This window comes from Sceloporus undulatus, chromosome 2 (genome assembly GCF_019175285.1).
Source record: "Sceloporus undulatus isolate JIND9_A2432 ecotype Alabama chromosome 2, SceUnd_v1.1, whole genome shotgun sequence".
Lineage (NCBI taxonomy): Eukaryota > Metazoa > Chordata > Lepidosauria > Squamata > Phrynosomatidae > Sceloporus > Sceloporus undulatus.
The window spans coordinates 57,742,501-57,756,017 of NC_056523.1; the positions used below are offsets into that span (position 1 = coordinate 57,742,501).

The 13,517-nt window shown below is 38.7% G+C and overlaps 1 protein-coding gene across 3 annotated transcripts in view; it reads right to left on the minus strand.

Moving 5' to 3' along the window:
• Positions 1-3,526: 3,526 nt before the first annotated feature.
• APPL1 (adaptor protein, phosphotyrosine interacting with PH domain and leucine zipper 1) overlaps positions 3,527-13,517 on the minus strand; it is a 44,268-nt gene continuing 34,277 nt past the window's right edge. Inside the window, exons 17-23 of one of the 3 annotated variants that reach the window (XR_006101888.1) lie at positions 11,933-12,107; positions 11,792-11,828; positions 8,522-8,668; positions 8,328-8,378; positions 7,466-7,555; positions 5,728-5,845; positions 4,568-4,703 (exon numbers count right to left, since the gene is read on the minus strand). Coding sequence is in view for 2 of the 3 variants with exons in the window: in XM_042449126.1 (XP_042305060.1) it covers positions 4,554-4,703; positions 7,466-7,555; positions 8,328-8,378; positions 8,522-8,668; positions 11,792-11,828; positions 11,933-12,107 (650 nt within the window). In the remaining variant the exon portion in view is untranslated. The other 2 variants (XM_042449126.1, XM_042449127.1) reach the window with 2 other exon arrangements.

The window sequence follows — 13,517 nt, forward strand, 5'->3', positions numbered from 1 at the left end:
TGCAGAAATTTCACAAAAAGGGCTAGAAATAAATATGCCCCGAAGAATAAAAGTTAAAAACCAATGAAGAATTCTTATTTGATTTTTTAAAAAAGAAACCATCTTCATTTGCAAACAATTAAAGAATGTCTTCAGACTGCAATTCACGAAGAAAGAAAGGAACATGCAAAAAAAATTCTCTTTTCTACATTTCTCAGGAAAAGAAACCCATCTCTAACATTCTGTAATCTATTCCCTTCTTAAATTTTGTTTTCAAAATCGGCAGTTTGAGAGCAGAAAGGAAGCATAGTCCCCCAGCCCACCCAACATGTAGAGTTCAGATCTTGTATCCTGATAGCACAATCCCATACATGTTTACTCAGACGTATGCCCTATTAGATTCAGTGGGGCTTACTTCTTGGTTATCGAGTACAGAAGTGCAGCCCCCATGAAACAAGAGGAAAATTTGATTTTATTGTTAAATATATAAAGAAAAGTTGATTTCATGATTATGAAAGCACTGTTTTGTACACCACAATATCCCTACATGAAAATAATCGCTCTATAGGAAAATACATGCTTACCATATGGTAAGAAGTGGGGCACAAGCAATTTTTGCACCATGAACATACCAACCAGGCAGCCAAATAACAGTTCTCTATACAGAATGTACACCTAACAGAAAAATTAATGAAGGGGTTATGGGATATTTACATAACCAGGAAAATTGTGCAATCAAATTAGGTCTGAGATCTTTTTAGGGACATAGGCACACATAGGTTTGCCCTTACATGTGCATATGTCATTTTGGGGAGTGCCACGGGTATTCCCTTCCTCCTCTTCCTGAATTACTAAGGAGCATGAGAACCCCCTGCATGGCCATTCCATGCTTCCTGGGGAGTGGGCTGGATCACCCAAGTATGTGTCTACATCCCCATACCAAAATGTGAAATGATAATATTGGCATAGAGGCCAGTCAAGTGTCCTCCAGAGGTATCAATGCTGTTGTAATTGTTTCACATCTGGCTGCAGAGATATAGCCAGACAATTCTGCAAACCTGCCTGTTCCGCACAAAGCACACAATGGCTGGGGGCAGTGGCTTTAGAGGCTGATTAGTAAGTTGGTGGGTACTCACGACTGGCAGAGGTCTGCTTGTGGACCTAGTACACTATGCTGATACAGCCTACATGTGGGAAGTATAATACGAATACGTACTAATTTTAGAATATGGGTGAGAAGATCTGTCAAATGTTTTTCCTAACTTTACTCCCCAAGTTAGTTTCATGTAGATTTAAAACAAACCAACAAAATGTGTACATATTTGTTGTGGACGAATAGTTGCATTAAAGGACATATGCCCCACATGCTAAAATGTGTTTCTGCAGACTTTAGAAATAGATAAGAGTGGTTTCTGCACACTTCAAAAATATGTGCTCGGCATGGAACCTTTTTTCTTTCTTTCACAAAATGCACTGCAAGGCCAGATGTGTATGACTTTCTAACCGAAAGCTAACTATTTCTATATTAAGCCCAAGAAGTGTAAATTGGGTAAACCCATTTTTAAAAAATTGACAGAGCAAATTTTGCATACATCTGTACCAGGGCTAATATGTATAAAATCATGGCTTACCAATCTTTTAACCATGGAAAATCTACAGATTCTCCCCTTTTCAACATATTCATATAAATGTAGAAATGTAAACTCTCTCCTTCATTAATTCTTCTTCACAACAAATGGGTAGTTATGCAAAACAAAAGTGAAAGCTTTCAATTTCACAAAGAGCAAACTTATATGCCCCTTTAAACTTGATATCTGACTTAATATGCAAAAGATTAAAATGACCAGTTTTATTAGTGAGGAAACTTGATATTATGCACATTATAATACATTAAAGTAACATACATCTTTACACATATATACACCATACTGCAGGTGACAGCTGCTGGAGGTTAGCTACAACATAATGAACAAAATCCATCTGTCGACATGAATTCAGTATTCACTTCAGCACAAAATTCAAATTCTTGCAATGTTATATGTGACGGTAAGAAGCTCAAAAAAGCAGTAGCTATGACAGCTTTTGCCAATTAAAATGAGCTGCTGCCAAATATAACACAATGGCGGGGTACAGACCGCCGCTTTGCGGCGGTCTGCCGCCGCCGCCAGTAGGTCCGCAGGGGAGCCGGAGCCTTCACACGGCCCGACTCCCGCGCGGACCAAAAAAGAAGCTCCAAAATGGAGCTTCTTTTTAAGTCGCATTTGCGACGTAGCGAGGCGCCAGGGGCGCGCTCGCTACGTCACAACGCCCGCGACGCGTACAGACGCTCAGCCTCCGATACGTAAAGATGGCGGCGCCCGTATGAACAGGGCGCCGCCATCTTGTACGTATTCAATACGTACTAGGGTTAGGGGGGTGCGGAAGCACCGCCCCTTCCTAACCCTAGTACGTATTGATGACGTACTATTTGGCGGTCTGTAAACCGCCAATGAAAATTAGTATTCCTTATTAAAAACATTAGGAACTCCTATGAATCGCATTTCATATGTCACGCTGATCTAAACCTTAAAGGAGGTAGCAGGTTCCTCAGGTGATTAGATGAAACCCTCCTTAAATTTATCGGGTGTACTATGTGTGTCTTTCCGATCATCCAGAAAAGGAACACTCCAATCAGATTTCAAAACGTTTTGTAACACAGACACAGCCAAACATCACTTTACAGTCCTAAAAGGAAGTCCCTTACACAGATGTCTGGAAAGACTGGACTGTGGACTGTTTGGGCCATTTCCAGTCTGAAACACCATATGAATTATGGCATCTTTTCTTTTGCAGCACATACAGTTTTCAGATAACTTTATTTTTTATATTATGATGAAAAATTGGTGTCAGAAGTCAGAGGAAATAATAGTGATTTCTCCTATCGTAAATTTGTTTCTACCAGCTACTAAGCCATTCTGTTGAGCTTTGAAAAGAAGGAATTTTAATTAAAAGGCAGATTATATTTTAAAAATCTGATGAATCAATGGGATGAAATGAATTTTACTCAAGACTCTTCATAAAATAAAAGTTCTGGTATAAAATCAGACACAATAGGTTTGATCCAGTGAGAGGCACTTCTCCATCTCTTTCTCCTTGCAGCAAATCTGCCATCCCCTTGAAAATGCACAGGAGATCCTGATGAATGGGGTGAGCTGGGGCAGTGATGGAAATTGAGTAGAGCCAATTCTTGTGACACCCTTAATCTGTGGAAGGTTCCTGAATCCAACCCATTGTTTTGCATTAACCATTCTCTCTTTTTCTTTTGGGGGTGGGGTGGTGGGAGAGGGGAAAGGGGAAGGAAAGACCAATGCATGATTTATTTAATTAAAATTGTTTTTAAAATACAATTAAAAACACTAAGAAGATGATAATCAGCCATTAGTTTCAAAACTTAAACAGATCTATGCAGTCTATATGCTTTGGTACATGTGGAACCGGCAAAGATATTCTGGAAGAGTTTAATGAAATCAGGCTAATTATGACCATAGATTTAAAAAGCAATTTCATCTCAACTGGCAAAGGCTTCATTTATGTACAATACTTTCATCAACATAATCTCAAACTATGTTGATAAGGGACTCTAAAGAACATGTTGGCACCTGTCCAGTTCTCCACCAGATATCCAACAGTCTTTAATTGTATGTTACTAATCCAACAGTGTCCGATCATACTGTCAAGCTTTTCCCCCCCTTCTCTCCTGCATCCCTCTGCAGCACCAGAAATCTACTGCAGAGGGATTCCTAGTCCTTCAGAGCAGATTCACAGAGTGCACAGAAGGACTGGAGATGGAAGAATGCATTCTGTCCACTAAAAGAATGCATTCTGCCCAGTACTGTTATACCTCACAGACCAATTTATAATGTCTCCTTTAATGTCTTTGTTACGTAATTGCTCTGAAGTATAATTCAGAGAAGCTAAGACCAGTATCAGCCAACGCAATCTCATATAAAATAATGATTTCACATTTAACCAAAATGTTACATACAGGGTTGTTTGTTTCCTGAATACTTCTTTTTCCTACTGGCAATTTATTCCAAGATTTATTTAACTGCAAATTAACATTCTTCTATTTCTGTTCTCAGTAATCTTTGGGTATCAAAATAAGATCTTAAAGACTAAAAAATGTATTATGGCATAAATTTCATGGACTGGAGTCCACTTGATCAAATTCAATTTGTTTATATTTGAAGGTGCCATAAGACATCTTGTTTTGTCAGTTATCCCTCTGAAGCGGGAAACAGAAAGTGAAGATAAAGAACATAAAATCTTTGTGCTTAATTTATGACAGTATTTTCCACATGAAGTCATCTGCAGAGAAAAATAAGGTACCAATTCTGCTGTAATTATTACCACAGTTTCTTATGACTGGGAAGAGAGTCCACATTTACATTAAGCAGACAGTTTAAGTAAAATCAAAGCTTAATGGGTCAGAATATTGAATCCCATTTAATAAAGCAAACCCTCCACCTTTGCTTCTTCTGTAACTTGCAAGCTTATTTTGTACAACCGGTCCAAAAACTTGCACTGAAGTCACCTCATGCTTCAGATTCTCGTTTCTTCTTCCCATCTTCTCCTAAATCACTGTCTTCTGACTGGCTACTACTAAGGACTACAAACTGTCCTTCACCAACACTCTGGCTGGATCTACTAGAAGCAGCTATTAGTCGACTTTGCTCTTCTAAATCCTGCAAGAAATCACTCATTTTTAATCAATATATCAAACTGACTTTGTATTGTAAATGCCCTTACACAAATCTATGTTATGACCACACCTGCAATACTGTGTACTGTTCTGGTTACTGTTTCTCAAATGAGACAGAGCTGGACAGAGATCAGAAATGGACAACCAAAATGATCAGGAAACTGGGAGAATTTATTCTGTGAGGAAAATTTACAATGTTTTGGCACTTTAGTGAAAGAAAAGCATTAAATGAGAGACTACAGAGGTTTATACAAATATACAAGATATGATTAAAGTGGTTTGAAAAGTTGGACTTAATATGAGGTGTCCTTCTGGTCAGTGAGGAATGGAACAGGTAGGAACAGACTAATTCCCACTTCTGTGGAGGGCTGGGTTAAGCAACTGAAACTGCTCCTTCACTCGCTGGACACACAAAAGCTAAGAAGTTAATATTAGTAAACTGTGAATCAACTGCAAGCTCAAAATCAAACAAGGACAAAGCATCATAAACAAGGGGACAGCATAAGATCCTCTTGTGTTTTGAATGGGGAGAGAGGGAAAAAAGATGGGGACAAGGAGAGCATAACTCAAGAGAGAGCACACAGCTGAAGAGCACAACTTAAGATGTATCCATAGGCCAGGAACAACCCTTGCCCCTCTGCAGCTTATGGGAACAATAGATACAAACTCTTAAGACAAAAGAAACATTTACACTACATAATTATAGTACTATGATTCCACTATGGAATGTTGGGGCTTGTAGTTTGCTAAAACTATCAAACTCTCTGGCTGATCATTCTAAATGCCCTTCCCTAAACTGCAAATCCCAGGATTCCATAGGATGTTGTCATGACAGCTGAAGTGGAATCATGGTACTACAGTATAATATTACAGTGTGAACAGGCTCCCAAAGGATATGATTTCTTTGAGGACTGTCTACTTCCATCACTTTGAAGACAATGGGGCTGAGAAAGAATGGCTTTATCCCTGAGACAAGGTGACAAAGCCTCTTGCTGGATTCTACTTACCACTTCCATGGAGCCCAGCAAGGCAGCAGGAGCAGCACCATATGGGGAAAACTGTTGGTGCACTCACATAATGATGGTCATCTCACTGACTGCAAGGAGGCTCTTTTTTTCTTCATCACTGCAGATTCACAACAGTGACATGCATGTGGTCTCAGACTCTGCTGGCTTACTTTTCTTGTAGCAAGATGCCTGACAGGAAGCTACAACTGGGCAATTATCCTTCTTCTATCAGGAAATCAGGCTGACTGGCTTAAACACCACATACAAGGCACTGAGAAACTTGAATAATTTTCCTAATGACAGCCCCATGCCCACAGGCCTTGGGAGATGTTTGGACAGCATTCCACCCACAACTCAGTCATGGGAGGGCCACAATGGCTTATTGAGGTTCCTAATTCCCATCAATGGTGCTTTCTCAAGTTCTTTTTAAGGTCCACGTCTTATTTCAGTGCCTTCTCTGTCAGAGTGCTCTGGTATTCCCCCCCCCCCGAAAAAACCCTACAATTCCCAGAGTTCCATAGCATTTAGCCATGGCAGTTAAAGTGGTGTCAAACTGCATTATTTTTGCAGTGTGGATGCAGTCACAGCCTCTGTTGCTTTGCCCTGCCTACTATGGAATTGGATTAAGCTTTCTCTACCTGCTCCATACCCTCACTGACCAAGAAATAATAGTTATGTCTCCATTTTTATAATTCCAAGGTCATCCAATGAAATTTAAGTGAGATATCCAGGATACAAATAAAATAGTACTTTTTCACACAGCACATGGTTAAGCTATACTGCTCCATATCAGAAGATGTGGTGATGGCCATTAACTAAGATGGGCTTTAAATTGAGATTAGACACACTTGTGGAGAATCAGGCTATTAATGGCTATTACTCATAGTAAGGCTTCCCCTGAGATGAGAAGCAGCATATCTTTGAATATCTGATTCTGGATAACATCAGCAGAATGTTGATACTGCTTTCACATGCTTTTTGTGGCCAATACATAGGTACCTGGGAAACCACTGGGAAACAGGAGTTATGGTTAGGTCTTTGGTCTGATCCAAAAGGGCTTTTGTGTGTACTAGACATTCAGTCTTTTGTGTGTACCAGACTAAATAGTAAAATTATTAGTAAGAGTACAAATTTGGAAACAATTTATCATGGCTCTTACATTTCTGAGATTCTGGGATAATGTAGATACAGAGGAATATGCAGGGCATACTATCTATCACATAGGGTAGGACGTCAAGATATAATTGCCCAGGAAGAGTACAATTCAGATAAAAAAGCCCTTCTGGTCTGCCATCACAGTTCCAACAACACCACCAGCTAGACTTACTTGAAGTCCAAAAGTAGGGCAATGAAAAAGTTACTAGGCCTGTTCCCAGCAATTGAAATTTTCAACTGAATGTTGGTGGCTCTATATAGACTCCATGATTACACACCTCTGTCAGGTTCCCCCTTAAAAGCCATCAAAACCAGTGACCACCATCACACCTTCTATTAGAAAATTCTAAAGCTTATCTGGGTGTGGTGTGAGCAAGTACTTTGTCTCGTCTTCCCCAAATCTACTGGCAATCAATTTCAATAGGCAAGTTCAAGCGCTAGTGATGTGGGGGAGAAGACTGACTGTACATTTTCTTCAGATGATTCATAACTTTTATTGATCTACTGTTATGAAGTCTAAGATCACAGAAGATGTAAGGCTGGGTCTGTATTCTGATTAAATCAACATTTATCAAATACATACCTTTTCAATTTGTTTTTGTTTACTGAGTTCCTTTTGCTGTTTTTCTTTTACTTTCTCTATTTCTTTCTGCTTTTCTGATGTTCTACGATCCTGAAAAGTTAATATTATGTGTAAGTAACTAATAAATACTGAGGGAAGGTGTACATTGGTATATTTTGTATGATCCATTTAAACAATTTCACATCAAAATAATGACCCAGGGACTAAATATTTCAACAAAAACTGTATCCTGGTTCCCTTCAACACATACCAGGGGAATTACCTGCATGAACCTAAAAGAAACACTCGCTTCCACACCACCAGACTACGAAACCGTTAACCATTCCAATAACTAATTTGGCAACTAGATAATGTTAGCAATACTAACAACCTCTAGTTTAAAAAAAAAAGGGAGGGTGTCTCAGTTTGCAATTCACAGCTTCTTTACTCAAGTTTAGCATTACTTAAGAAAGCATTATTGTTTTATGTTGATAGCACTCATGCACAGAGGCAAGAGATGTCCATGAGAAACTGAACTAGTAAAAAAAATAAATCATATTTTCAAAATGCTTGGATATTCTGCTGGCTAGCTATCCTAGAAAATTTCTGCCTTCTCTTACTACGTTTGGATGCAGACTGCTTTGCTAAGTTATCTTCTCCTTACACGCATCCTCTGTCACAGTATACTGTAGTTATGACTGCTTTTGACTCACACACACACACACACACACAAAACAAACAAACAGATCACCTGTGAGAAAGGACTGGCAGAACAGTGTGTTATGGCAGACATCTAATTAGGTACCCTACAGCTTTCATCAGCTCATTGTTCATATGAAGCCTATAAAATGCCTATAGATTTTATTGCAATTTGAAGTCTTACCAATTCAGTATGATATGCAATCTGTTTTGCAATTCCTACAGAGTCACAGATCTAAATGGGGAAAAAATGGAAAAGCAGTAAGGATAATAAAATGTGATTATTTTTAAAGGGTTGTGATTTAATGACACATTTAAATCATTTAATGGTTCAGAATGGTTTTGTTTATTCAAGAAATTTAATTGGGACATAAATACCTTTTCCCCTTCATTATTTGATTCAAATATGTAGCAGACAAATGTTGGTCTGCTATCTGCTCTCCCTGTTGATGTCTGAAGTACAAATCCAAAAAGGCGTTTGTTCTCCTGGTGTGTGGCATACAAAACTACATTTGGCAATGGGAACTATTAAAGAGGAATGGAAAAAAAGAATGAAAATTCAAAGTCTGACACATAAGAGATAGTAACATATTGGTGGTCATTTAGCAACTATAAGACATTCACTTGAATATGGTGAAATGATCATTGTCATGTGCCTTCATGTTGACTCTAGCTTATGGCAACCTCATCTCAGCGTTTTCTTGACAAGATCTATTCAAAGCAGTTTTGTCGCTTATTTGGTTCAGAGAGAGTGGCTTGCCCATGGTCAAACAGTAGAGCTTCCATAGCTTCCACCAGGAATTCAAACCTTAATTTCTAATGATAATAGGATTACCATACCAATTAATAAAATGGAGATGCTATCTTGTTTGGCATAGAGTGGCATTTAACAGTACAGTGGCCCCACTGTTTTCACGGGGAATCCATTCCGGATCCCCCCTTTGAAAACTGCCCATAATTCAAGCCCCATTGGCTTGAATGGTGGTGCGTGCCCCATTATATCCCCCTCCATTTGCCACCCAACTATATATTATTTCCTCCTGCTGTTTTGATGCAGAAACCACATGAATTCCTGTTTCTGTCATTTTGTTGACCACTCCTCAGAGAAAAAGACAGCCCTGTCTTCCTTAAGAGATGCATGCGTGGGCCATGCAGCTGATGTAGGAACTGCTCTGGTGGAGTAGCAATTAGCCACTCTTTCTATTAATGCTACAAAATATAACCGAAATCATCATCGTTGTCATCATCATCAGGGAGAGAGATGACAAGCTTTTATCAAAGAAATCAGATTACAGCTTCCATATGCAGATGGGGTAAAAAGGTACAAAATCCTTGTCTGCGTCCTTGAATGACTCTGTATGTTGCATGTACATCTTGAGTGCTTTCCTGACATGAGTTACTGTATATGTCAGCAGTTTTTAAAAAGTGGGGGTTGGCTTGAAATAGAAAAGGGGTCAGGCCAGTTCTTGTGATCTGTGGAAGTTGAGACTAACTTTGGGATGAAAGCAATGTCAGTTTGGAGTATAGCTCTACTCTTGCAGAATATAATGAGAGCTATGCTGATCGATAGGGCATCCAGATGAGTGGCTATGAAAAAAGCCGCTTGGAGGGCAGCAGTGGAATCAGTATGACTCAAACAGTTTCGCAGGAAGCAATATGTATCTACATGATTCAAACTGTTGCTCATAGAATCAAGTGGTAGCTAATTCATTAGTGTCTGTGCTCCTCTGCTGTTCACAATATATTTTCTGGGGATGGAGGAAGGTAGTATGTTACAATAACTATTAGTAATCTACTACTCCAATCATTGGATGTGATCTTATAAATAAAGTGGCCAATGCTTATCCCCTCACCCCTAATTTCCCCACTTTTAAACAGTCCAATGTTACTCCATCCACGATGTGACCTTAATTCTTTCTTGGGCTACAAAGCATCTACCCAGCACAACAAGTAGCTAACCAGAGAACTTCACTCATTCTACAATGAAGGCTGAGGTCTTGATTAGCTTTTAAGTAGTTCTGCATAGCCATGCTTGAGCTAGTTTCCTGGGTTCAGGTTTTAAAACCAATGCAATAACTGGCAAGACCTAGTGTGGTGGTTGCTGCCTGGAAAGATTTCATGGGACTAAGTAATCCAGGTGTTCATTCTTCCAAATCCCTCCAGGTCTGAGGGTGCACTTGTGGGGAGCAGGGGGAATTGCTGATTGGAAATATTCAAGTCACTACTGTGTCCTTGAGAAATGGCTCTACTATGTGGTTTTGGATTCTCAAAGGAATGTTCCTCCTTGGGAGTAAAGAAGAATGAAGAGAGTCATGGTCAAATGAACCCCTTCCTATGCAAAACAGATCTTCATTTCTCCACCTGGCCAATGACTCACCACTTCAGTTTCACTACAAAATGATCAAACACTAAATGGTATTTTAAAATGTAAAAATACATAATCATGAAACAAATCTGTATAACATGTTTAACCCTGAATTTACAATAAATACAGTACATGGTTTACACAGTGAAAATTCCACTGAATTTGTTTGCCCTCTTTAAAAAGTGTTGATAAAATAAATACCATGAGGATTATCAGAAACTGTTTTAGACTTTTATTTTTAGTATATGTTTTTAGAGTTAGTTTTGAGTCATTTTGGTTAGAGATGTAGTTGTTTGAATGTTGGACTGGGACTCTATAGACCAAGGTTCAAATCCCAGTTCAGCCATGAGTCATTCTTTCAGCCTCAGAAGATGGCAATAGTAAACACCCACTGAAGAAACTTGGCAATAAAACCCCATGATAAGTTCACCTTAGGGTCACCATAAGTCAGAAACAACTTAAAGGCACACAACAACAATATTTATACCTTCTCAGCAATCTATATAACGGTGTGTGTGTTATAAGTTATAAATTATAGAGTAATTTTTGTCCCTGCAGTTCCCCCAGTGGCTGACATTGATGCTGAAAATAAATGTCAAACAAAAAAAGCAGAATTTTTAATTGAAGTGGTTATGTAGCAGTCCGGACTATTTTAAAGTAATTTCTCTGGTTTTGTTTTTTAATTGCAGGGGTCTAAGGCTTTGGGGAAGTCTTGGGGTATCTGGAGGCATAAAAATGGTCTGGAGGCCTCATGTGGCCCATGGAATGCACCTCCCCAGTCCCTCACTTTACAGAAACTCTCCAAATTAGGACCACATTACTAGGCTGAAGAGATCCAACAAAGCTCATGGCTGAGGCACATTTTGAAACAGAACATTCCCAGCTTAAACTCTTAGCCACCATGTTACACCAGCTCTTTTGGCAGAGCTAAATTCTCATCCATTTAGTTATTCATAATATTAACTTTCTGTTACACTCCTGTAGATTCTAACAGACTTTGATGTTATAAGTGTTAAAGTCAGTATTCATTTCTTTATTTACAGACCAGCTAATATTTGCTTAGCATCAGGTATACTAGTCACTTGGTCAGTGAAAATTTAGAAGTGGGGGAACCATAATGTCTGGAACTGGGACTCCTCACCAAATGGAAAAGTCACAACTGGAAAATAAACAGGAAACTTTCAGCACATAGAAAATAACCCTGAGTACAACTTAGCAGAAAATATGTTGAAACATCACCAAATAAGTTCCTATATTTGTCTGCTTTGATTTCAGCAACTTACCCTGAGTCTTGTCACTTGGGTCTGTGGATCAATTAACCTAGAAATAATAATTCAGGAAACTAAATGTTATTGTACAAAGAAAGAGAAATATATTAAGAATACTTGATACATGTGTATTAGCTTTAAAAGGGGAGCACTTACTTTAAACAGTCACACGTGACTAACAAATGTGATTCTGTCATTCTGAAAATGTTATGTATTGCTCGAGCTGCTAGTATTTGGCGCATTGTTTCATAAACAACATCAGAACTTTCATCTGACTTCACCTCCATGGATCCAAGGAATCTTACAATAAATAATTGATGGAGGATGGAATCTATATCAAGGATATAAAAAAGAAACAATGTGAACACCTTTGATCTTTTCAGTAAAAATCATTTTGTTCGAACAACATATTTGTCACGTGTATTGCATGGTAATTGTAAGACAGGACTTTCATACATTATTAAAAATTAATTGACAAAAACCAGTGCATAATACATCTAAAATCTGCTGCATTGCTATATATGTGAATCTATACTAATTTTAAGCAAAAAAAAAAAAAAGGACTATTTTATGTATTATTTATTAATTAAAATAGTTATATCCTGCCTTATGTCAAAGATCTCAAGCTGGCTTACAAGAAACATTAAAACAAGCCACACAATTTAAAATAATGCAATAATTAAATAAACAAATAAAAACAAATTTAAAGGGTTTTTTTTTAAATTTAAAAATTTGTACACGGTACTTGAGATGGTTTAGTAAGACCTAAAGGCTTTGATGAACAGCCAGGTTTTAACTTGGTACCTAAATGATATGAGTTTTGGAGCCAGTTGGGCCTCCAGGGGGAAGGCTCCTAAGTTATGGAACAACTTGCTGTCTTATTACCACCTTAGATACCTTTAAGAAGGCACTAAAGACGGATCTCTTCCAGCAGGCCTACCCACCTGATCTTCTATGAAAAACCTAAGGAAAATCCTACTTTTGGCTGTAATACTGCATGTTAGATATGTTTTTATCGCCCTGAATTGTATTTTTAAGTGATGATATTTTATTGTAATCTAGATGTTATTGTGGTTTTATGCTTGTAATCCCACTTTGATCCATTGGGAGAGGCGGGAAATAGAAATAAAATTTATTATTATTATTTCACAGTTAGAGTGCCACAGCTGAGAAGGCTCTCTCCTTTGTCCCTAACACATTGTATTGATTCACTGGTGGGACACAGAGGAGCCTTCCTGCCCAGCAGATCTTAATCCTCATACAGGCACATATGGGGAGAGGCACTCCTTCAAGTATTGTGGTACCAAGACTTTAAATGTCACCAAAAGTACCTTGAATTCAGATTGGAAACATACAGGCAGCCAGTGCAATTCTTTTAAGACTAGCATGATATGGTGTCTATATGGTATTCCAGTCAGCAGTCGAGCTGCTGCATTTTGTCCTAGCTGCAGCTTCTGAGTCTTCTTCAAGGTCAGCCCCACACAGAGTGCATTGCAGTAATCTAACTGGGAGGTTACCGGTGTATGGACTACTGTAGCTAGGTTATATCTGTTCAATAAAGGCCATAGCTGGAGCAACATTCAAAGCTGGCACCAAGCACTCCATGCCACAGAGTCCACTTGGACCTCCAGTGGCAAGTTTGGATCTCAGAGCACTCCCAATCTATGCACCTGCTCCAGGACATGTTGTTTACTCAGTTCCCAGACCCAACAACTGCCAATCCACAGAGCCTCCATCTTAA